The following is a 25,709-nucleotide window of genomic DNA, read 5'->3' on the forward strand; positions in this document are numbered from 1 at the left end:
GTATGGTATGCGTATTTAACGGATGCGCAAGGCCTAGTTTGCATACATGTAGTATGGACATCATATACATTAGAGCGGGTCAAATTTATTGTTAAAAAGGCACATCCAGTTTCTGAATCTATGGATCATACTGAGTAATATTGCCCATGGGACCATAGGTCTGAAATGAATTTCGAGCCTCCCTTTTGTTAGAAAATTGTATATCAAAATTTTCTCACTTGATTAGGGAGGATAGAACTTCATGTCAGACCTATGGTCCCATGAACAATATTACTCAGCATGACCCATATATTCATAAACTGGATGTGCACCTGAAGTTTTTTTTCCCATATAATTTGACCCGCCCTAATATACTGTAACGAATTTACTTGCAAATCCTCTTATTTGCCCTTCTGCTAAGTTCGAATCACTAAACTGTTGAATAAATAACTCCAATATTGAATAATGGAAAAATGGCCTTTATTAAAGTACTTCACAATAACACTTATACTTTGCAACTAGCTTGCTTAACAACCTAACTGATTAATAGCTCAAATGAAACTCTACTATTGCCCGACAGATTGCGTGCTTAATCAATAACTGCTTGATAGCTCAAATCAAACTGAATTCCAGCGCCTCTACATTTGCTGCTTTTTATACCCTCTGATTTCAACGTTCGCATCTTCTAGGCGCTTCCATTTCCAGAATCTACTAGTTGCCATCAGCTATCAAATTTCTCAGCTGTAGCTACAATTGCACGATTTTATAGCTTCTCTCATTGCATACTTTCAGGAGTATATCAGATATATGCATGTGTTTGTGCATTGATTCTCCGCTGCTTGTATGCGTACATGGTACATATGTGTAGACGCAATTATTGTTTCGTTTATGTAGATACATAATGACTGATCTATGGATAAGCATGATATCACTGTTTAGCATCGGCTTAGAGATAGCAGCACCCCTTAGTTTTGTTAATATTCGTAACAATACATACATATCTATTTGTATATATATGAGAATTTGACCACTTAGCTCATATAACACAGTTCAAACTATCGCACATGCCTTCAGAGGACTTCGTCAGACTTTATAGAGTTCGGGGTAGCTTTAGGCTTAAGCTAGAGTAGCCGAAACGAATTTGGAATGATAGACTATGTGGAATAAATTTCCAGAAGCTGATTTTAGTGAAGTCGAGACATTATCATTGTTTTCACAGGCTTCACTGTGCTAATTGCAAATCTTTGCTAACGCTAACACACCGAGTTAATTCGCTCATTCAGTCGGTAATTCAAACCGCGGTGGTCAGCGGACAAGACAAAAGGTTGATATACCAAGCTATTGTGTATTCAGAAAATTAATGAGGCCGCCCTTGTCCTCCATACGACAGCAATTTAGAACGCTATGACCAAACCAATCTCGGTCATGTGGCTTAAATTCCTAATGTAGGCTATAAACTAGTCTTTATCTACTTTTTTTCTCGCGGGACATGAAAACAGCCAAGAGTAGCCGTCCATCTGAAAGCATAAACCTGTTAACCAAGAAGAGTTGTTATGAACGATACCTCTTATTTTCCAACTAATCAAAGTGGTGGAGACAATCAAGCTCACTTTCAACCATCAGACCTTTAAAGGGGTCGCTTTCGACCTGGTAAGTCCGTAACAATTCCACAGCGAACCGTATAAAGGCAACCGTTAAAGAAATCAATGAGGTAGTTAGTTCGTCAGCAAAACTTTCACGATGTTGTTCAATGACTGCGACACAACAAGCTCCGCAAAGTTTGAAAGACACCTTTCCTGGTAATTCGTGTCTGAACTAGGTTTCATTAAATTCTATCTTCTCTGAACTGTGTACTTGGGTACAAGGGTATAGTCGAGGTAAGGGTGGGGTATTTGATAGATATCTTTAAGCTATCACACATTTTTGAGGGAGTCTATCTTCAGCGTTAAAACCACAAATATGGTATCGATAGAGTTCGTTGCGGCAACTTGCACTCCAATTTGTTTAAGTGCTACGGTATGCCGCGGGCGTCTTGTCATTGTCATTAATTTGATGATTTTATGATATAATTCGAGGGACTTTGCTATCTGGCAACCAGCATTAACAGTGCATACATTAAATGTTTTAGAAGTCCTTTTGACCGAACCAATTATTTTTTTGCGCTTTGATGCTGTCGCACATACAGGTAAAATGGTGAGAGTTATATCTGTTCCTCTATACACCAGGTTGATAATAATGTAATGGTTTTTATTTATTTGACTTTCTTTGACAATTTTTGGCGATGTGGAAATGTGAACCTCAGATGACAGCTGTGCGTTCTGTCATTTGCTCCCATGTTCACAGAGTTGTACTAATTATCTCAATTCTATATTGTTTTTACTTTTTACTTCAAAAAAAAAAGAAATGGTGGTAGGTAGGCTTACAAATTTATTACATTTTGATAAGTTGTGTACATATTAGCATATCACAAGTATCTCATCCCTTTATCCTACTTATTATAATTTTAATAACAAGTTAAGTATACATTCTTGCAAGTTATTTTGATTGAAATATATTTTTTTGAAATGTTCATTACTACTGTTTAACATTTCTTACTTAAAATTAAGATTTGTACATATCTATATGTATATATACATATATCTTTACTTCATTTTGTCTTTTTAATATAACAGTTTTTATTTGTATTAGGGCAAATATTCTAATACTTAGCAATCTTACATCTAATGTTTATTATTATTGTTTTTTTTTTAACTTAAAAGTGAATTAGCAAGACCAGCATTGTGCAGAAAATTAATTAATTCTTCATAATACAAAAAATTTTTTGTCATAAAGAGATCTTTTAAATTATTGAATTTTTTAAAAATGGTACTGGTTCTGAAGGCACTGTATTTGTTACATTCAAATATCATGTGCTGCGTCGTTTCTGCCACATGGCATACTTGGCAGTGGTCAGAGATGTTTGCTTTAAATTTTTTTAAGTATATCTTTCCATACGTATATCCTAAAATCAGTATATTCAATAACTTCGTGTCATATGCATTTAATGTGTTTTTTTGTTTTTGAACCAAGGTTTCTTTTCCTTTAATGCTATTAGTTCTATAATATCTGCATCCAGTTTTGGACACTTGTCTTTTATTTCTCCTAACGTTCTGTCCCATAGTTCCCTGCCAATTCTCAGAAGGGCTTCTCTGGGTGTTAAATCTGGATTTAGATGTTGTTCTACTTCAGTTGCTTTTTTTGCCGCTTCATCAGCTTTTTCATTGAATGTTATACCCATATGACTGGGTACCCAAATTATTTGGATTGTCTCAATTTTTGATGCCTGCAATTGATTATGAATTTCCGCTACTAAAAAATTTGTTGTGCTATCACAATCAAGATTACTTATTGCTCCTAGGCTGTCCGTAAAAATAGCTAATTTGTTTCGTTTATACCTTATTGCTAGCTTCACCGCTTCATATATTGCCACCAATTCTCCAATATTTGAAGTAAAAACCTGGTCTATTTTGAAAAGATAGGATACCTTACTTTCGATGTCATATACAGCACATCCCGTACTATCACCTTCAACTGAGGCATCTGTGGCCAGTGTATAGAATTCCTCACTTACAAGCTCGTCCAATTTGGCATAGTACAAGGCTTTTAAATTTTGTCTTGAATATTCCCTTTTGGATTTACTTAATTTCGAATATGTAAATTTTATATTATTATATTTTTGAAAGCTTAACTTTGTATTTATCTTATCCAAAACATGTCTAAACTGATTTTATGTATAGCTGTAACTCGATCTTGCTGTGCTATTTTTTTGTATACTGTTCTTCATTTCCGGGTTCAATAGCCATTGTTTCGTCAATTCTTTGGTAGTTAACCAAAGCGCTCTGGAGAGTGGAGGAAGTTCACAGGCCAGAGCATATCTTGCATACGTTGGTGTGTTTGGTGGGACACCCAGGCATCTTCTCAGAGTTTCATTTACAGACGTAATTAATTGCTTACCCGCTCCTTTTGACGCGTCTGCAAACGTCGTGTTTGCATATTCCGCTTTCGATCTAACATAAGTTTTGAATAAATTTACAGCATTTTTGGGTGCCAGACCTGTCCTAATTGTTGTCAATTTACTTATGAGGTTTTTTGCATTTATGATGGAGTTTTTAATTCCCTTCACATGTTCTTTGGAAGTCAAATTAGCACTGACTATTCTGCCTAGCCATTTTACCTTTTCTACTGTTGTATGCTATCTCCATTTAGTTGTAAATTAAACCTTCTTTTTGTAGTGCTCATGTACATGAAACACGTTTTTCCTGTATTGAATTCTAAGTTAATTTCCTCATAAAGCTGTTTAAAATTTGTTATATTAGTTTTTAATCTCAGCAGTGCCTCCTCGTCTGTTTTACCATGGCAAATTATTGCCACATCATCCGCATATTGAAATATTTACGTATTTTCGTCATTAACCTCATGCAATCTTCCAGTATACACATTGAACAGTATAGGCGAAAGACAACTACCCTGCGGTAGACCATTTTTAATTTGTATTGTGTGTTTCCCTAAAGTCAACTTTCTATATGAAAATAAGTTAAATATCCACTTAGCAATGTTTGGATGAACTTCTTTCTGCATTAGAATATTGTAGAGAATTTTTAAATCAACACAGTTGTATGCATTTGAAATATCTAGGATGCATATGAACACTTTGTTTTTTTTTTGCTTTTTACCTCTGCAATGTAGTGCAAGGCTTCATTTAGACACATCGTGGCAGATCGATTTTCCCTATATGCAAAACTTCTGTTAGGAATTACTTTCTTATTTTCTATAAATTCAGTTAATTTATCTTTTATCATCATATTGAGACTTTTTACGACCACAGATAACAGTGATATGGGTCTATAGTGTCTGAAATCATCCAAGTCTTTCCCAGCCTTAGGGATAGGGATAATTTTTATTTCCCTCCATTCTGCCTTTACTGTATTGTTCTTAAAGTGTTCTACTAGCGCATAAAACAGACCCCCTTTTGTCTTAATTGAAAGCTCTTTTAGCATATCAAACGTGATCCTATCCAAACCCCCCGCAGTAAATTTTTTCTTGTTTAATAACTCAAGGAACTTTTCAAAACTAAAACATATTTCCTCCCTTAATTGTTGTCCACTTACCATATCCTGCTCAGATATGTTGCTGCTACTTTGTTTTACTTGCTGTTCAAGTTCTTTAAGATAGTTCGCATTATCTTCGTCTGCCCATAAATTTTTTTCGCCGTGATTCATGTTGTGAACATTGTTCACAAACCGCCACGCCTCCTTAGCATTTGGGTTCGTGTTTATTTCTTCAATTTTTTCCAGATAATTTTTCCTTTTCGCTTCCTTCACTGCTTTCTTCCATTTTTCCGACTCAATTACTGCAGCTTCAAAGTCCACTACATTGCCTGTTTGCCGAGCTTTTTTCCTTTTGGCTGTCAGGACTCTATAATGTTTTTCCAGTTCCTTATCCCACCACGCTTTTGGTGAGTATCCCGTATTGTTCAAATCAATAGTTGCTTTTTTTCTCGCATGTCTTAATTTTCTTTCAAAGTCTTCCAAATATATGAAATCTACCGTATTTAAATTATCTTGGAGCTTTTTTCTAGCTACAAAATGGTTTGGTTGTTTGCTATTCATCATTTCTATGACTATCGGCTTGTGATGGCTGCCACCCAGGTACCCATCATGACATTTGAAAACTGGTAGTCTTCCCATGTTGGTAAAGGCTAAATCTAAAACCGAGTTCGTATTTTAATTATCACAGTGATATGTCGCCGACCCATCATTCAGACATATCAAATTAAAATTGCTTACAGCACTATGTAAAAATTTACCTTTTGCATTATCCACTACATCCCCCAGGTGCACATCCGTGCATTAAAGTCCCCAAGGAAGAGAACGTTTTCAAATTTTTCCAGATGGGCTAAAATTCTACTTACTTCTAATTCAAACATTTGTGTACCTAGGTTTGGCGGAAAGTATGCCGTGCAAATAGTTAAATTCGTTTTTAAATTTGTTGTTTTTGCTATTAAAATATCCTGATCAGTATGAAATTTGATTTTTGTAAATTTTATTTGTTTTCTAAAACCAATTGCTACTCCTCCATACCCATCGGTCCTAGTTTTTTTTAATAAATTAAATCCAATTAATTTGTGATTACATTTTTTTATGTCATGAGAAAATATCTCCTGAAGGCACACTATATCAATTTTATTTTTTTGATTAAAAAAATCTATATGACTTTTGTTTGATTTCAAGCTTTGCACATTATATTGTAGTATTTTTATTGTGTCCGTATTCATTATTTCGACCTTGTTTAACTGTTAGCCTCTCACTAACCTGATTCTGACATAAGTTTTCTATGAGCTGCACTATTGCATCATTGGTGTCTATATTAAATTTTTTCACTAGCAAAGTTAGCAATCTTTCTATTTCTCCTACTTTCGTCCAGTTCTGCTTTTGATAGCAGGGCTCTTCCAACTTGTTTTCTTTCCTAGTATAACTTTTCTCTGGTTTGGCTCTTCGCACTTTTCTTGCTACATCACTATATCTATTTCTTGTAAGATGTTTCCCTACTAGACAGCTGACAATCAGATGATTGATCATCTGTCAGGAAGTGCTGTAAGAAAGTCACATCAGGGCGCAGTACGCTCTAGCAGTATGACAAACCTGATGGGTTTGGCTGTATACGTGTGACTTCAGACATGACGTAAACATTTGTCAGGGCGGAGGCATCATGCCGGATGTAAACAATTGTCAGAGCGGAGGCATCATACCGGATGTAAACATTCGTCAGAGCGGAGGCATCATTCCGGATGTAAACAATTGTCAGGGCGGAGGCATCAAGCCTGATGTAAACATTAGTCAGGGCGGAACCACCAAACATGATGTAAACATTAGTCAGGGCGGATCCATCAAACCGGATGTGCAAATCAATAACAGAGGATGCATCATAATAAATAAAAAACATATAGATGTATATAAAAATTCGTTTATTATTCAATATATGTGCACTTTTATATAGTACTTATGATAAAAGACTATAAAAAGATCTCAAAACGTCCAATTAAATATATATATCACATTATTTATTCTAACTTAATTTTACTTGTATATCTGATTACTTTTTTTAATGTTTTCATTGTTCATTAAAATTTCATTTCTTGAAATAAAGTATATTTACATTATTTATTCTAACTTTACCTATTTACATATATATCACATTGCTTTTCTTTATGTATTCATTAAAATTTCAGTTCTTTAAAAAGCTAATAATTGTTTGTCTTTTCATTCTCAGGTACTTATGATAAAAAAACTATAAAAAATATATATATTTTGCATTATTTATTATAAATTTTACTTATTTAAATGTGTATCTCATTACTTTTTTATGGATTCAATATTCATAAAAATTTTATTTCTTTAAAAAAAACATAAATTGCAATTTTAATTTTAACTTAAACTATTTACATATGTATGTATCAGATTGCTTTTCTTTATGTGTTCATTATTAATTAAAATTTCATTTCTTTTTTGTCAAAAAGGCTTTTATTTATTAGTTATTTGTCCTTGTTATCTCAAGTAGTTATGATAAAAACTATATAAAAAATTCAATTAAACATTGGGACTAAATTAAAAAATATTTTGAAAACTTAGAAAACTTCATTTAAATATCACATTATTTTAACTTAAAAAAAGTAACTGACTAACTTAAAAATATAACGAAAACTTAAAAACTTCATTTATATATTACATTAGCCTAACTTAAAAACAGTAACTAATTAACTTAAATATATTCCGCAAACTAAAAAAATTCAAAAACATATAAAAAACCGAAAATTCAAAAGCTACAACTTAAATGAAAAAGAAAAGAGGAAAAATTTCATTGCGCTGGTGGACTTGTCTGTGCAGTAACTAATTTTTGCTTTTTGCCGAATTTCCTTTGTGCCATCCTGTGGTGGCTGAGTTCAACCGCCTTTCTCATTCCTTTTTCATACGATGCATGTCCTTGGTGTATGAATACATCTAAAAACGTACCAAAAATCAAAATAGGAATACAATTTATAATACATCTCTCTTTATAACATCTTACCGCGAAGAAATGTCTCGAACAAGGAAAGCTTTTGGAGACTTTTCTTTCCAACTGCTCCCGCCCAGTTGTACTCTTCCATCAACGTATCACTAAAAATTTCTTTTACTACTCGGGGTATGTCCTCTGAAATGCCTTTAATTTTGAACATATGAGCCTTCTAAAGTATGAAAGCGAAATTAAATTATGGTAAAAGAGAACTTTTTGAGCCAAATTACCATTGCTACAGCATACTCCTCTACCTTTAATCTTTCTTCCACCCTTAGAACCTCTAATACAGGAGAGGCAATGCGCTGGCAACTTCATCCATGTACTTGTCTCTGACTTCCCCAGTAATTTTGCACACAGAGCTTTCCACCTTCTTCAGCGTCACCTTGCACTCTCGCATTAAGTGCTGTTGTGCCAAAACTTCACTCTTCGGTACCGCCTGTTTAAAATGAAGGTTTATTGTTAAAGTATATATATTAACAAGAAACGAGTTGAAAATCGGTGTTACAAAACATTATATACTGACGTTATCAGCCAAATTCTCAATCTTTTTCCCATTCTCCATACAAAAATGGTGGAGGATGGCAAATAACGGGAGAAATCTCCCCGGGGAAAAGATTGAGAATTGGGCTGTATATTTAAGATAATAATCTATCGTTGTTGGACGGCCATAACCGTTTAGACGGTTAAGCGCCAATTAAGTAAGAAGTAAGTAATCTATCGTTAGGGGAATGAAACTAATATTCTGCATAGCAAATATTTGTATACACACAAAAAAGCCTAAGCTATTAGAGAATAATTGAAGTTAAAAGTAAAATTAATTAAATAAAAACAATACTTACATCTTGCTTAATTTCCTCCACCATTTTCATTAGTACGCTTTGATTATAGCTGAGTGTACGTTGCTAAGTTTAAAGAATAGAAAAAGTACTTTGCATGAATATTGTAAAATACAAATATCTAGTTAAATACAAAATCATTCTGAGTTTTAATGCTATTTTTCCTCCGTCTCCTATTACCCTACTTCTTACATTCTGTTCAATTTGATCCATCTTATAAATAATCTCCATCAAAACTCTCAGCACATCTATAAAAAGAATAATATACGTTTAATATCTTATACAAAACAATGGGGCGTATTCATAGTCAAACTTAGTTAAGAACTAAAAGTTAGTTACAGCTTTTTGACATAATTTTTTATTGGCTATCTGTCGAAAAAGCTTCAACTAACTTTATGTACCAACCAAATTTCGTCTATGAATATGCCGCAATATGTAATATACATCACAGCTACCTAACTGATAGCTTTCTTGTTGGGGCATTGAAAACGATAGAAGTCAGCTGATCAAGCTAATTTTGTTGCACATATCTACCTTTGGCTAAATATTCGTGCAAGTTTAAAAGACACTTAGGAATGAAAAAAACTTTACTGGTGATTAACTTGGTGTATAGAGTAATTAAATAACCCATATGAGACAGTTCGGTAATAGTCTAGTTGAGGGGTCGACTGCTAATACGCTACCAAAAATATCGAGAGAGGTGTCAAACGACGCGTCTTGACATCAGTATTAATAATCCGAAGGCGGAAAATAAAAATTTTAACGCGTTCAAAAGATATTAACGAAAAACCGAAAAAAGACCCGCGGGTACCTCCGAAACCGGGGGTCGGATCCATAGTATTTTTGCGCAGAACACCTTTCGGCGTTGGCGGCCTTCGGCCGCGCTTATAAAAAATAACCCTGGGCTACGCTATGCCACGTCCGGGTGTGTGGTTTAACCGTGGCGGTAGCCACGGTGATGCACAATTTTTTTGGTGGGTACAAACACAACAACAACCACATGGAAATCGCCAACTTCAACTGCAAATATCTCGGGACAGAGATAAAATTTTTCTTTTCCGCCTTCAGATTATTGTTCTCGAGGTTAATACGCGTCTTTTGACACCTCTCTCGATATTTTTGGTAACGTATTAGCAGTCGACCCCTCAACTAGACTATTACCGACAGTTCTCAAGCCCAAAAAACGGTAATAGTCTAGTTGAGGGGTCGACTGCTAATACGCTACCAAAAATATCGAGTGTGGTGTCAAAAGACTCGTATTAATCTCGAGAACAATAATCCGAAGGGAAACTTTATCCCTGTCCAGAGATATTTGCAGTTGAATTTGGCGATTTCCATGTGGTTGTTGTTGTGTTCATACCCACAAAAAAAATTGTGCATCACCGTGGCGGTAGCCACGGTTATACCACACACCCGGACTTGGCATGGCGTAGCCCAGGGTTATTTTTTATAAGCGCGGCCGAAGGCCGCCAACGCAGAAAGGTGTTCTGCGCAAAAATACTATGGATCCGACCCCCGGTTTCGGAGGTACCCGTGGGTCTTTTTTCGGTTTTTCGTTAATATCTTTTTAACGCGTTAAAATTTTTATTTTCCGCCATCGGATTATTAATACTGATGTCAAGACGCGTCGTTTGACACCTCTCTCGATATTTTTGGTAGCGTATTAGCAGTCGACCCCTCAACTAGACTATTACCCAGAACTGCTAAAACTCGTCCAAAAATATCAGGAGAGGTGTTAAAAGACGCGCTTTGGACTCAAGCGGAATTTCAAAAGTTTATTTCGTTTCGGAGATATTTGCAAACAAATTTGAAAATTTTCATGTGGTTGTTGTTTTGATGACTTTGTTGTACCCACAAGAAAAACTGTGGGTAAAAGTGTTTTGCGCGGATATAGTTTTGGTCTCCAAACCGGTGTTGGACCCACCCAGAGTAGTTTTTTAAAAGCGCGGCCAAAGGCCGCCAATGCAGAAAGGTGTTCTGCGCAAAAAATATGGGTAATAGTGCAGCTTACGGTACCCACCGAAATTTGGGCCAAAATTTTCGAGTGAGGTATCAAAAGACGCGTATTCACGTCTAGATCAAGAATCCGAAAGCGGAAAGACCGAAAAAAGACCCCGGGTCCCTCCGAAACCGGGGGTGGGATCCATAGTATTTTTGCGCAGAACACATTTCTGCGTTGGCGGCCTTCGGACGCGCTTATAAAAAATAACCCTGGGCTACGCCATGCCAAGTCCGGGTGTGTGGTATAACCGTGGCTACCGCCACGGTGATGCACAATTTTTTTTGTGGGTATAAACAACAACAACCACATTAAAATCGCCAACTTCAACTGCAAATATCTCCGGACAGAGATACAATTTTTCTTTTCCGCCTTCGGATGATTGTTCTCAAGATTAATACCTCACTCGAAAATCTTGGCCCAACTTTAGGGTGGGTACCGTAAACTGCACTACTACCAAAATATGGATCCCCCGGTTTAGCAGTGCTTCGGGGCCATTTTTTGGTTTTTTGAAAATATCTTTTGACAGAAATAAAATTTTGAATTTCCGCTTTCGGATTCATGGCCCTGGGATCAAAACGCGGTCGAGTTTTAGCAGTTGTGAGCTAAAGTAAAGAATTACCGCAATGGGGTGCTCTACATAGCAAATTTCTTTGTAATTACTATATCTGGTTCTGCTTTAATAGTGGTGGAAAGTGCAGCGACGTTATGTCGGGGAATGTTTCCAGTTATGACTTGTTGCAATGTGGGAATTCTTTTGCTAAACCAGAGGGCCCTTTATTCAATCCTGCGCTATTAAATTTAATTATCATGTTACACCTGGATATTATACCCGTCTTTGTATTAAAGGGTGCATCTATACTTGTAAATGTAACTTCTGACATGATATTACATAGGGCTTTCATCTTGGCAATCATTTATTTGCTTGGACAGTGAAAAAATATAGAAATATTGCATCTGGATTATCTGTTTTCCTAAAAAATAAGTCTGAAATAGGTCGGTGTGCAATTCCATTCTGAGGTAGGGCAGCAATCGATGTGCAAATGTATTAGGGCGGGCTGAATAAATACAAAGCTTTCTCTTTTGGTATAGTGAAAATATGGTTAAGGACATTCAAAGAGATGGCTGTGAACATTTAAGCTTTTAAATTTAATGTAGTGTATTACTACGATTTTTGTTTTCACCTACAAATAACATGGGAATATTTGATTTTTAACTATATGTGGGCAAATGATTTGTGTATAAACGAAAGGTAAAACTCTTGCGGCCACCGTGGTGTGATGGTAGCGTGCTCCGCCTACCACACCGTATGCCCTACGTTCACACCCCGGGCAAAGCAACATCAAAATTTTAGAAATAAGGTTTTTCGATTAGAAGAAATTTTTTCTAAGCGGGGTAGCCCCTCGTCAGCGTTTGGGAAGCGCTCCGGGTGTATTTCTGCCATGAAAAGCTCTCAGTGAAAACTCATCTGCCTTGCAGATGCCGTTCGGAGTCGGCATAACACATGTAGGTCCCGTCCGGGCAATTTGTAGGGAAAATCAAGAGGAGCACGACGCAAATTGGAAGGAAGCTCGGCCTTATATCTCTTCGGAGGTTATCGCACCTTACATTTATTTATTTATTTTTAATACTCTAGAAGGGGGGTTTAAAACAAAATGAAAATTTAAAAAATTTACCTCCATTAGGTCCTGCCAGGTTGACTTCAATTTGGTTGGTTCCAACATCTTCAACCTGATCTCCTTGTAGCAGTCCTTCAGCCTGATCGACTACCATTCCTGCTGAGGAAATGGCAGCACTTTCGGCTTCAGATGTAGCCTCATTAAAAAGTATATTCGTTGCAAACACTTTATTGAAAGAATTCGCTGAAAATTATTGAAAGTTAACTTATGTACAAATCATGTACAAGAGATGTTCTTACCATTATTTGTAGATTCCATAATTGCACTTCTTCTTGTAACTGGACTCTTCAAAAATTTTAGAATCAAAAGCTAAAGGATATGCTTTAATTATATTTTTAAGATTTATTTATTCGAAAGTGTGGAAAGTGTTACTTTATTGAAAGTTTATGAAACAAGGGTTAGGAAAAAGTGGCTTAATTGGAAAACTCATGGAATAGGTGGTGAAGAAGGGGTATAAGCAAAAATTTGCTTTCCTGAGGGATACAGAAGTACTTGTAATCAGGATCTTCTCTCTTTAAATCAACCAAATTTAAGCTTGGCTCACTTGCAACAACAATACCTAAACTATCGGAGGAGCTAACAGGTACATCGAAAAAATTTTGCGTTTTCCGAAAAACAGTACATTGCACTATTTCCAATTCTCCTGACACTATAAGTTCTACTACCTTTATAGGGCCGACTTTTTTGCTATAGCAAAAACAGTCTTTATCTTTCTTTAAATCAATATCGAAAGAGCCTAGCTTGGAAGGTTTGTGAATCGATGAACTTACATCCTGCCTTTCTTTCAACCTTAAAACAGCTGTTGCAATATTTGATTTGGGTTTCTTACTATCTTTTTTTAAAAATTGCATAAAATTTTCAAACCTGTAAGCAGAAAAGGAATCTAAAGGACCAAGATCTCTGACACATTCTGACAAGTGTAATAAACCATGAATGTTGAAAGTAACGATTTCTTTCCCAAACATTACACTGAACTGCGTGACGAAATGCTCTAATATATCTTCGGCAACATCAGCCTCAGACCTAAACGACCTTTCACATGAAAGAAGTCGAATGCCGGTATGTAGTAGTAGAAAAAGGAAGTACAACTCCCTACTAATGCAGTCTTTTAAAACAAAAATTCCTGTGTATAGAAGGAACTGTCTGAATTCCGTTGCTTTCCACCGACTAACTTCATCTAAACTTCTCGCAGTACGACAGAATTCAGAAGGAAAGTAATTAGAAATAAATTTAATATTTTCATTTATCTTTCGGATATTTGCATCGCTATTCAAAGTTGTTAAAAACCTTTTTACGACACCTAAATCTACCAAATGCATACAGTCTAGTGGAAACTGAGAAACCATTTTAAAGCCGGCATCTTCTAAAACGGTTTTCTGTTGCCTGAATTGAGGACTCTGGTGAGACACATGATCTCTTTTCTCAAAACTTATATCCGTCCTGGGTATACCAGACGTTGTGGGTAAATATACTTTCCCATCCCAGTCACCCCCTATATGACACCTGGGGCATCCATGTTTGGCATTAAATGACATAACACCACTAACAAACGCCCTAGCTGGGGAGTCGCAAATGAACACACGCACATCAAATCTTAACAACACTTTATTGGGACCGACAGCAATACCGTTTTCTCGCAGGGATTTTGCCTCTGAAGCGAACTTAGCCATAAAATCATTAATATTTTCAGGCTTTTTAAAACCTTAGAAGCTAGCTATAACAAAAGGATCAACACTAGGAAAATGTACTAGTGCTCCAAGAATAGGCCATAAAACTCGACTTGAACTGTTAAAAAGTTTGAGACCATCTACTCCCACATCAATTAAAACCTCTTCTTGTGCCTCCAAAAATGAAAATTGTTTAGAAACTAGTTGGTCTTGTATACCAAAGTACAAAAATTCACCATTTGGCATAGATTCTACACTGACTTTTTCTCGAAAGGTATCTAAAAGAGTTTTGGAACACAACGGCTCATCCTTTATCCCACCCTTTTGGAGTGCCTGAAAAAGTCCGTCTATAATATTATGAGGAACTTTAAAATCTATGGCCCAACTTCTTAGCAAGTCGTTCAGATCCGTACCTGCACCCTCTTCTACATAATAACCAGGCATGCTTAACCAACGAACCGATATCATTTCGTTACGATAATTAACGTTAATAAACGAAACAAAGTCATTTCGTTTCGTTTATTAACGTTAAGAACGTCAAATTAACGAAATGATTTTGTTTTGTTTTCTGTCATATCAAAACGAAATCAAATCGTTTATGTTGATTATTAATTTCAAACTATGCTGGCAAAGCTGATTGATGGCGGAGTCATTAAAGGTGAAAGCATTAGCCAAGCTGATTGCAACTTTTCTCATGAATTTTGACAGTACGAACATTTCTCAGAGTATTTTTGACATTACCACCAACGAATTACACAAACAAATTACATGGAGTTTGTGTGTGTATGTTCGCTCGCTGTTAGCACCTTACGGCTTCACCATGGCTATAGCATTGCCAGCACAATTCAAACATAAAGTATCACGTTTTTGTTTACGTTTTTAACGTTAACGAAAACTTTTCGTTTCGGTTAAAAACTAGATACAATTTATCTTGATAATTTCTTTATCGATAATATTTCGAAGTGTTTCAACGGAAACGGTGGAAATTTTTTGATAAACGATTATCTTAACGTTAAGGTGCATCCCTGATAATAACTTTGGGCACCTAAACACTCTTCTACGCTTCATCACTATCACTTCCAACACTATCAACTGGCAAACACTGACTTTGCAAAATCTCACTACTCAAAGGAGTAGCCTCACTTTCCAAAGGATTAGCAACACTTTCCAAAGAATTAGCAACAGTTTGCACTTTATCTTGAGAGGACTTCTCAAGTTCTTTAAACATTTTAACGTTATCGTCAAAGAGCTTTTTCTCTTTCGATAAGGAATTAGCAAAATGCCTTCTTTTCATATTTTTTTTATTATATTAACCTTTATTTTATTTATTAATTAATTAATTTAAAAATCCCGTCGCGCTCTGAAAATTTTAAGTGTTTTGCGTTTTAGAAAATAATAGCTTTGTTCTGATATTCTCCAAATATCGTTCTCGTGTTCCCAAAACTGACCGAAAATAATGCAAGGGAACACAAATTGAGTTATTTATGGACAGGTACGCACAGTTTCGGGCAAACATGAAAAAAAAATTAACAACACCAAGTTTGTATGTATTAGTAATCGCAATACTTTTGTGTGAATGTGTTGGTGAACACATCAGCGTTCTGCTCACGCGTCTTGTAGGGTTGTTTATCACTTTATCATTGTTAATGCATTCCACATTTGTTTTATTCAACATCGGAAAACTTTCATCCATTTCTTCTAAAAGACTAAATCTGTTGTTGTAATTAATGGCGCTATGATACGTTTCAAACGCCTCAACTTTTGAAATTTTCTTAACCGTCATTATTTCTATTACTTGTTTTTCGTTTTCCCATTTAGGGCAGTTGTTTCTATTCAGAGCACAATGCTCACCACTACCACAAAGAACACACCGATTTGGTTCTTTACAATTTTTTTTTCGCAGCCTTCATCTTTTCCACACATAATACATCTGGGCTTAGCTCTACACCCCATTCGCGTGTGTCCTAGCCGACCACAGTTATAGCATTGCCTAATTCTTGGAATGTAATGTGTCACCTTGAATTTGACACAGTAAATATCTATAGCCTCAGGTATCTCATGCCCTTCAAAACATATCTTTACCGTGTAAGTCGGAACGAATTTTTCTTTTTCTTCCGGATCCCTTTTGGTTATCCTAGTGACAGATGTTACTTTTATATCCGTGTTTATATTACTCCATATTTCATCATCAGTGAATTCTAAAGGAATATTCCTTACTACTCCTACAGTTTCTACAAATTTTTTGGGTATGAAGGATCTGAGTCCTAGTTCTTTCACCTTTTCGTTGTTTACACATTCATTTGCATACCTTTGACTTAAAAAATTTATTTTGAATAATGTTCTTCCAATTAATTTTATGTTTTTAATGCCAGTTACATTTAACTTCCTGATTTTTTCCCATAAAAAAAGCCCATTACTAATTTTTACATTTTTAAATAACTCACTTTTGGAGGAGTCCACCAACACACTGAATTCACCACGGTGTCTTACCGTGTATTCCTCACTTTTTCTTTCCTCTCTTCTATATTTATTTTCCTTTGTCTCCATATTAATTTCTGCCTCTTGTTGTTTATTATAATGCACACTCTTTATACCTGCTTCACTTCCACTTGCCTGTACTTCACTACATTTAATATTGTCTTGTTCTTTCTTACCAACATCTTTGTTTTCTTCTTCTCTACCTTTATTTTGAACACTCGTGTTATTTGCCTCCTTTCCTTCTGTCCCTATGTCCATACCCTCATTTGTCACATTTTGCGTTTTTCTTGTTGCTCCTGTCACCATTTTTTCAGTCATTTTATTTTCATTTTGTTTGCGTTCTGCTACCAATTTGGTCCACTCGCTTCTTGGAATTAGCATACCTTGTAACGGAATCTGAATGCCGTTATTTTTTTCCGTTTTTAGTTTTTTAGCTTTTAACTCCCTACCTAAATCAAACTTTCTTTTTTCTTCGATTTCTAACTGCTTTCGTTCATTTTTTGTATTTCGCCTATAGCTAGTCTGCCGATTTCGATTCCTATATTCCAAAAAACCCGTGTCTAAGTCATCTTCCACGTCCGTCTCCATGTCATCCGCACCAGCGTCATCCCTGACCACTGCCTCCGACGCCCCGGCGTCGGCCATTTTGTATTTTTTAAAGCACCTCGTGGTGGAGTCAATAAATTTACCTATCATCAAAAATCATAGGAAAATGGTTAACCGAAAGCAGCTAACCTCCTTCTAAATAGAACCGGACAGTGGCACAGCAGATACTGCACGCTTTCATCCCTCTCATTTCAGTACAATCCAATTTAATTTGGTGCAATTTCTTGCAGCTGGATCGCTTTATGGGTTAATGGCGAACCTAACCCCGGTCTTTGGGGTTTTGCCGCGTATGCCCAAAAATTGTACGTATATAACTCTGCCAGTACGTCTCGTACAAATATTTTTGAATCGAAAGGGTGTTTCCAGGCTAGCTCTCAATGTTTTCGCTTAAGGCTGTCCTGCGGTCCCACCAGCAAGCCATATCATATACCCGTTGCTTCCCATTTCTATTATCCCCGTATTATAGAGATGTTTATCTCGTTCGACCCTTGTTCAAGCAACACTTACTAAATTCTCGTAAGATGTAAAAAATAATGATAAACGCGAGGTGAAGTGGACATTAGAGCTCATCCGCGCGTTCGACGATTGCAAACGGAGTGTGACCAAGGCTGCACAACAAACTTACCCAGTATCCGGAGCTAAATTGGCTCTGGTATGTAACATGGACGTTGCCATCGGATCAGTTCTGGAACAGCAGGTTAATAAGGTTTTGAGCCCGTGGAGGTTCTCCTCAAAGAAGTTAAGTACGCTAGAGAATAACTACAGTACGAATGATTGCGATTTTCTAGCAATTTATAAGGCTACCGGTTACTTTAAACACATAATCAATGATCGTCATAAAAACAGACCATAAGCCCTTAGTTTACGCGTTCAAGAATTGGCTGGAGAAAGCATCCCTACGTCAACAACGACATTTCACAATTTTCGACAGTGGTAGACAACGCAGTCGAGGACGCACTGCCAAGATTATGTGTTATCACCATGCCTACGGTTTTGAACTTAGCACATATCGCTGATGCGCAGGCTAACGACCCCGAACTGTAAATACGGCACTGGAATTGTGTATAATGTCAAAAATTAGCAGGTATAATCATCTCACACCGGAAAAGATTTTGGTGCCTGATTCCAGGCGCGACCATGTTCATAAAGATATCGTAGTCACGCCACTGCAACGCAATTTCCAATATTGCGATAATAGATCGTTTCTCCCGTTGGTCTGAAGTCGCTCTTTCCAGACTCTAAAAACGATTACAATTGATTAGGCTACACAATTCAAGCCAGCTCTTTTCAATTAGCCAAACTTGTGCATATCGTCCGCAGTCTAAGGGAATCGAACCTTCAAGGCAGCGCTTATGTGCGACAAGAAGTCACCCTGCCCTCTGACCTAAAACCAACTGTTTTGTTTGGGGTACACACGGTATAAGGTGTCCCTGAAAGCATCAAACGTCGAGATGTATGGAGTTCCATTAAAAGTGCCTAACGAATTTTCTGCAGCATCGTGCGCTGCAGCATCGCATAGCGCATAACCAGCGCCGTCTGACATGCAAAAGTAATCAACTTTCAACTTTTGTTGCAACCAAAGCATAAGAAGAAAAAGAATTTGACATTTGTTTAAACTATGCGAGCTTTCAGAATTTGCAAGGGAAACTATTTTTCCCACTCGTTAGTACCTTTCTAACATTTTCACAATTAAAAACTGCCCTTTAACAAATGAATAGGAGACAAAATGTTACGATATTTGTCGATCACCATGCAGTTACATGCAATCTACTGATCTATCAGCGCACAGTGTTGCACCAAAAATCGTATGTGACAAATTTTTAGTAATTTGCGGAACGCTTAACAGCTGTATTTGCTAAGAGCGTCCATTGTGAATGCTCAATGAAAACATGTTTTCTACAATTTATTTAATAAATGGATTTAAATCACGAAATTTCACAAATAGAACATCTCGACACGCTAAAAGTAGCCGACAAGAGAAAAATTACAAATAGCACCAATGAAGGGATTATTGGAATCAAAAAACCCAAGATGCATGCTGTGCAGGAAATTCCACCGCAGAACATGGTGACAGCTGAAACGTTTGTGAACGTACAATATGGAGCGCGAACAGAAATCCCATCAGCGACGAGGCAAATAGCACACAAAAGTCCTAAAAAGCGATTGCAACTAGATGTAGCTGAAATAGATGGCGGCCAGCAAAAGCCAGATAAAGTAAAATTTATCTACGGAAATTATAATCAATATTATGGATATCGAAATAAGGGGCATGAATGTGAAGATATACGTTTGGAAATGTTTACGACGCATACCAAACTCTTTCAAGATAAGGAAGTGTTAGATATTGGTTGTAACAGCGGTTTAATAACCATGGAGGTGGCAAAACGATTTGAGGTTAAAAGCATTACTGGCTTGGATATAGATCGCGCACTGATCAAACAAGCAAACAAGGCATTACTGCGACAAAAGAAGGCACAACCCTTGGAAAACGAGGCACGACGTCTACACAAATTCCCCTACAACGTCAACTTTGTGCACGCCAACTATGTGCTACGCGATGATGTGTTATTGGAAATTGAGCAAGAACAATTTGATGTAATACTTTGCTTATCAGTAACAAAATGGATACATTTGAATTTCGGTGATGCGGGACTGAAACAAACATTCCGCCGTATGTATTTGCAATTGCGGAGCGGTGGTAAACTTGTGCTAGAAGCACAACTATATGATAATTATAAGCGACGCAAAAAAATGACGGTGCGTAATAATTGTTGATGTGTAGTTGAAACGTATATGAGTACTTCAAATTTTTATTTAACAGGAAACTATAGCTGCTCATTATAAAGCAATGCAGTTTTTACCGAAGCACTTTACCGACTATTTGCTTTCCAAAGAGGTGGGTTTTGCAAATGTCGAATTAATGGGCGTACCTAAACACTGCGCGGAAGGTTTCAAACGAGCAATACAGATATTTCACAAAAGATAACAGGTGACCAAAACAGTTGACTGTGATAAGATTGGAACAGTTGCTCTTAAATGCATCGGAAAGGAAGGAAAGTGAAGCAAGAAATAAGCAAATTACTATTTTTAAATGAATTTAAATGGATGAAATATATATATATAGAAATTTTTATGAATACAAAAGACTAAGATTTATGTTTTTGGGTCGGCGTGTCAGGCGGTGACGGGAGCTGTTCTAATACACCAGGCAAATGTTTCTCCAACAAGTCATCACCAGACATTGTAAAATCGCTATCTATCCAAATTGAGCGCAAATTATTCATAATTGCACCCATACGTTTGCCTGCAGATAAACCATGCTCCTTCAACATGATACCATTAAGTGGAAAACGTGGTGTTGACCATGCTTTCAAATCTTTGTAAAGACTCAATTTGTTTGTATACTTAAGCAGCTCCTCAACGTACTCGCGTCTGGCATATGGTTGCATGCAAAGTCGTTGGAAATCGCGTAACACGCAGAATTCAACATCAACCTGCAAAAACAGTGTAACACGTAAATTTACGATTTGTTGTAGTAATCTGACGCATGCTCACTTTATGACGATTTTGTGTAATAAATAACGCCAAATCGCGTTCATACGCTGATAATTTCAGTCGCAGATGCAATTCCATTGCATCTTCATGCGTATGCAGCAGCGCAATTATATAAATTATTGGTACATGAGGTGTTGAAAAGTTTTTTAAGTCACAACACAAACGCTTAAACTCAACAATATTAGGTGAGGCAGGTAAGCCACAATATAGTGCCAAGCCACAATCAATCATTTCTTGCACTAATTCACAGCCAAAATTTCCAACCACAATCTTCTGTAATTCTGTCCATATACGTTCACCGCTAATACGCGCCAAGCCATGAACGTTTTCTCTTATTGCTCTTAAGGTTTCAGTGTCATGTTTGGATGCTTCGCTTGCAATGCGGCCATAGAAACGGAAATAACGTAAAATACGTAAATAATCTTCCTTGATACGTACACTCGCATCGCCAACAAAAACCACTCGTCGCTGTAACAGATCTTCGTAGCCATAGAAATAGTCATAAAGGGTGCCATCGAATCCAAGAAACATTGAATTTATCGTAAGATCGCGTCGATTCGCGTCCAATTGCCAGTCGGTTGTGAATTGTACCTAAAACAAAACCACTATTTTTTTAGACAATGCTAAATGTTACACGTGCTAGCTATTACATACCTCTGCATGCCTTCCATCGGTAATTACGTCAATACGCAATGTAGTTATCTCGAAATTTTCTTTATTATTTATACGTGGTGTAATCGTTCCATGTTTCTCCCCCTTCGCATTTATCAAACGCACACCCTCTCTTATAAACATTTCTTTCATTTGTACTGGTGTAGCTGTTGTCGCTAAATCGATATCTTTGGGCTTTATACCCATAACAATGTCACGCACCGCCCCACCGGCGATACGCAGCTCATAATTGTGTCGTTTGAATATGTCAATTAGCGCTCGCAACTCATCTGTGAAAAGGCTTTGAAATTCAGGTGTTTCAATTTTTTTTAACGCGGGATCGGCACGCATTCTTGTTGGTACACTAAGTTGTTTTTTCAAATTAGACTGCAATGGTGGCGGCATGAGCTTCTGCTGTTTTTGAATGGCCTCTGTTGTGGGGTTCGTTGGCGTCATGCGTCGTGCGATGTTTTTGTTAAATACTCTTATGAGTATTCTTTGGCTTCTCAATTGCGAACGACACAACTTAGTTAGTACACTGGAAGTCTTTAGCATCACTTTTTGTCTTTTAAAAAGTTTTTACCGGTTTCGGAAAAAACAGAGCGTTTAATAGAGATTTGCACAAGTAAAACAGCTATTCCGTTGTCAATAAGATATGTTCCACAGTTAAAGCCCCGTCACATACAGTTTTTCATATATAAGCGGATAACGCAAAATACGATTGCACGTATTTACATGGAACACCACACATCGCGCGACACTTGCCCTATCTGATATGAAAATGTAACCAACTTCTAACTTTTGTTGAAAGCAAAGCGGGGAATGTTTTGAATAAGGTGCCACGATTCACCAACTTTTTTTTTCGAGGGGTGGCGGGGGTCCTAAAAATCACAAAATTATCATCCGCAACTCTAGGAAACTTTTAGTTTATGAAATATAAGCTTTTTAATTTCCAAATTTAGTTAAATTTCAACTTAAGTCCTGCACTTAAAATTCGGGTCGCACATGTTGATAGCGGTATCAAAAGACGCGTACTTGCGTCAAGATTCAGAATCCGAAAGCAGAAACTATATTTTTTATCTCGTCTAAAAGTTATTCGCGGAAAACACGTCGGTACTATTGTCGCTTTTTTCGTTGTTGCAATTAAACAAATGAAAACATATGGAGGTTGTGAATAGTGTTGCCAGCTCCGCAACAATATCTTTTTATCTTGGTAGAACATTATAAGGTGGTGTCACGTCGACATAAATGCAAACAAACATACACTATCAATGTATTTTGTTTTGTAATTCTCTGAGTAATTTGAAATTAATGTATTTAATTGGAACAAGTGCAGAATAAATACATTTGTCAAAAAAAAAAATAAAATAAAAAATCGGACTTTATAGAGATTTTTATGCTGATTCCAACCATAATTCTGCGTAGAACACCTTTCTGCATAGGCGGCCTTTGTCCGCGCTTATAAAAAATAACCCTGGGCTACGCCATGCCAAGTCCGGGTGTGTGATATAACCGTGGCTACCGCCACGGTGATGTCCCTCTGCGTAGTACACCCTTCTGCGCAGCACCCCAAATAATATTAGACTACAAATTATTAAAAGTGTTTTACAAAAACAAAATACATTGATAGTGTATGTTTGTTTGCATTTATGTCGACGTGCCACCACCTTATAATGTTCTACCAAGATAAAAAGATATTGTTGCGGAGCTGGCAACACTATTCACCACCTTCATTTGTTTAATTGCAACAACGAAAAAAGCGACAATAGTACCGACGTGTTTTCCGCGAATAACTTTTAAACGAGATAAAAAAATATATGTAGTTTCTGCTTTCTGATTCTGAATCTTGACGCAAATACGCGTCTTTTGATATCGCTATCGACATGTGCGACCCGAATTTTAAGTGCAGGACTTAAGTTGAAATTTTACTAAATTTGGAAATTAAAAGGCTTATATTTCATAAACTAAGAGCTTCCTAGAGCTGCGGATGTTAATTTTGTGATTTTTAGGACCCCCTCTACCCCTACAAATCAATAAAAGTTTGAAAATCGTGGCACCTTATATAAAATCCAACCCCTCAAAGGAATGCAACCTTGCAGACATTACAGCCGGCATTTTCATCAGAAATCTCCAACATCAGCAAGTAAAGGCGTTTTAGTTTTGATTTTTCACTTAATCTTGGTATTTTTTAATTTGTATAACAATCAACAAAATTTTTTTGGCAATAATAAGCCGAAAAACAATCAAGTTTATCAAGAGTATTACTAGGTGCGTTCATATAACCGCGTGTGTAAATGGATATAATTTTACACCTTATAAGTTTATATGCTATCATGAGTCCCCCTATTGTTACGAATATTAGCAAAACTAAGGGGTGCTGCTATCTCTAAGCCGATGCTAAACTGTGATATCATGCACATCCATAGATCAATCATTATGTATCTACATAAACAAAACAATAATTGCGTCTATACATATGTACCATGTAGGTATACGAGCAGCGGAGAATCAATGCACAAACACATGCATATATCTGAGATACTCCTGAAAGTATGCAATGAGAGAAGCTATAAAATCGTGCAATTGTAGTTACAGCTGAGAAGTTTGAGAGCTGATGGCTTCTAGTAGATTCTGGAAGTGGAAGCGCCTAGAAGATGCGAACGTTGAAATTAGAGAGTATAAAAGGCAGCAAAAGTAGAGGCGCTGGAATTCAGTTTGATTTGAGCTATCAAGCAGTTTCGATTAAGACGCTATCTAGCGAGCCATAGCAGTATTATTTTGAAAGTTAGTTTCATTTAAGCTATCAGTTTGGTTATTAAGCCAGCTAGTTGCAAAGTATACGTGTTATTGTGAAGTACTTTAATAAAGGCCATTTTTCCATTAATCAATATTGGAGTTATTTATTCAACAGTTTAGCGATACGAACGTTGGCAGAAGATTGCAACTAAGGGGAATTACAGTAAATTCGTTACAATTGGTGTCAGAAGAGGAAGAGGAATTCCAGAGGACAACAAGGACATGGCAAAGTTCAGTGAATTGAAGATCCAGCAACTAAAGAAGGAGTTGGTGAGCCGTGGATTGAATACAAGCGGCGTTAAACTCGAACTTCAGGCACGGCTACGAGAGGCAATGGGAGCAGAAGGAATTGATGTGGACGATGTTTTTTATCCTGATGGGGACGAGACAACAGCAAAAATTGAAGAGAAAAATTAAACACCGCAGACAATGGCGAACACAGACCTGGGGGCCTACTCTGTATTGCGATGCGAAAATAAATTGCGATGCGAAAGGTAATTGGAACTCTGTAGCGCTATCGCATCGCTAACAATGTCGCTTTTTTATTTTTCGCTAATTTTTTGCTTGAGTATGCATCACTGACCAAACTCAAAGAAAGAGAACAAAAGAAACAAGGCGATTACAATTTCGGCAAACGATTAATTTTTGTTGAACAAATTAAAAAAAGGATTCTGTAGCATTATGGAACGATTTAAATGAAGAAAGGATTGATTTAAATGAAGAAATCCTCCCAGTTCAGAAATTGAACTGGAAGAAGTGAACGTGATAAATACAGAAAACGTGGAAAATCATAGAATGGGAAATATTGCTAGTTGTATCAGAGAACAAATAAAAAATGACATGAGTTCAAATAGAAATGCTTTATAAAAAAGGTGTTTCGATTTAATTGTTATTTACAAATTGTTGCCTTTGTGTTTGTTTTGTTTTTTGAGTTGTCCTATATATTTTTAAATGAATATAAAGATATCAATTTATAAAATCATCAATTAATACTTACATATTTGAACAATGCGAATGCCTATTACTTGTAGCAAGAAAAATGCGAAAATAAATGCTGTTTGACATTCGCTTTCGCTTTACAGAGTGCCGGCAATGCGAAAAGGGAGAAAAATTGCGAATGGGCAAAATGTGAATGCGAAAGTCAAAATATACATGCGAATGTCAAGATACAGAGTACCGATTTTGCGATTTCGCGTATTTTTTCTTTCGCATCGCAATACAGAGTAGGCCCCCTGAACGTGATATTGGCTGCAATATCGGCACAAATGTCCGAAATGTTATCACAAATATCCACCAACATGTCATCTCAGCTGGAATCGCAGGAGACACGTTTAACATCCAAGATGGAAGCACAGGAGGCACGTATTTCAGA

At 36.7% G+C, this 25,709-nt stretch overlaps 4 protein-coding genes across 5 annotated transcripts; 1 reads left to right on the top strand and 3 right to left on the bottom strand.

Annotated features, from left to right (window-relative positions):
* Positions 1–437: 437 nt before the first annotated feature.
* On the bottom strand, positions 438–6,521 carry LOC137236389 (uncharacterized). Of its 2 annotated transcripts, none has more exons than XM_067758954.1 (2): positions 6,330–6,521; positions 438–5,722 (listed from the first exon to the last, which is right to left on the bottom strand). In XM_067758954.1, exons 1-2 carry the CDS (start codon positions 6,340–6,342, stop codon positions 4,650–4,652), a joined length of 1,086 nt encoding a protein of 361 aa, XP_067615055.1. In that variant the 5' UTR covers positions 6,343–6,521; the 3' UTR covers positions 438–4,649. The 2 variants fall into 2 exon arrangements, with proteins under 2 accessions (XP_067615055.1, XP_067615056.1); XM_067758955.1 differs by having other exon boundaries at positions 5,825–6,521.
* A 1,272-nt stretch (positions 6,522–7,793) lies between these two features.
* Positions 7,794–12,842, bottom strand: LOC137253815 (uncharacterized). The gene is made up of 7 exons (XM_067791355.1): positions 12,824–12,842; positions 12,582–12,767; positions 9,099–9,154; positions 8,910–8,972; positions 8,298–8,506; positions 8,083–8,239; positions 7,794–8,015 (listed from the first exon to the last, which is right to left on the bottom strand). The coding sequence occupies exons 1-5, from the start codon at positions 12,840–12,842 to the stop codon at positions 8,351–8,353; spliced, it is 480 nt and encodes a 159-aa protein (XP_067647456.1). The 3' UTR covers positions 7,794–8,015; positions 8,083–8,239; positions 8,298–8,350.
* Positions 12,843–19,005: 6,163 nt separating this feature from the next.
* LOC137253944 (probable RNA methyltransferase CG1239) lies at positions 19,006–20,479 on the top strand. The gene is made up of 2 exons (XM_067791584.1): positions 19,006–20,092; positions 20,157–20,479. The coding sequence occupies exons 1-2, from the start codon at positions 19,250–19,252 to the stop codon at positions 20,319–20,321; spliced, it is 1,008 nt and encodes a 335-aa protein (XP_067647685.1). The 5' UTR covers positions 19,006–19,249; the 3' UTR covers positions 20,322–20,479.
* On the bottom strand, positions 20,418–22,420 carry LOC137253877 (CCA tRNA nucleotidyltransferase 1, mitochondrial). The gene is made up of 3 exons (XM_067791480.1): positions 21,545–22,420; positions 20,891–21,481; positions 20,418–20,829 (listed from the first exon to the last, which is right to left on the bottom strand). The coding sequence occupies exons 1-3, from the start codon at positions 22,094–22,096 to the stop codon at positions 20,482–20,484; spliced, it is 1,491 nt and encodes a 496-aa protein (XP_067647581.1). The 5' UTR covers positions 22,097–22,420; the 3' UTR covers positions 20,418–20,481.
* Positions 22,421–25,709: the final 3,289 nt, after the last annotated feature.

The sequence above is a fragment of the Eurosta solidaginis genome, chromosome 1, assembly GCF_040869045.1.
Source record: "Eurosta solidaginis isolate ZX-2024a chromosome 1, ASM4086904v1, whole genome shotgun sequence".
NCBI classification, from domain to species: Eukaryota; Metazoa; Arthropoda; class Insecta; order Diptera; family Tephritidae; genus Eurosta; species Eurosta solidaginis.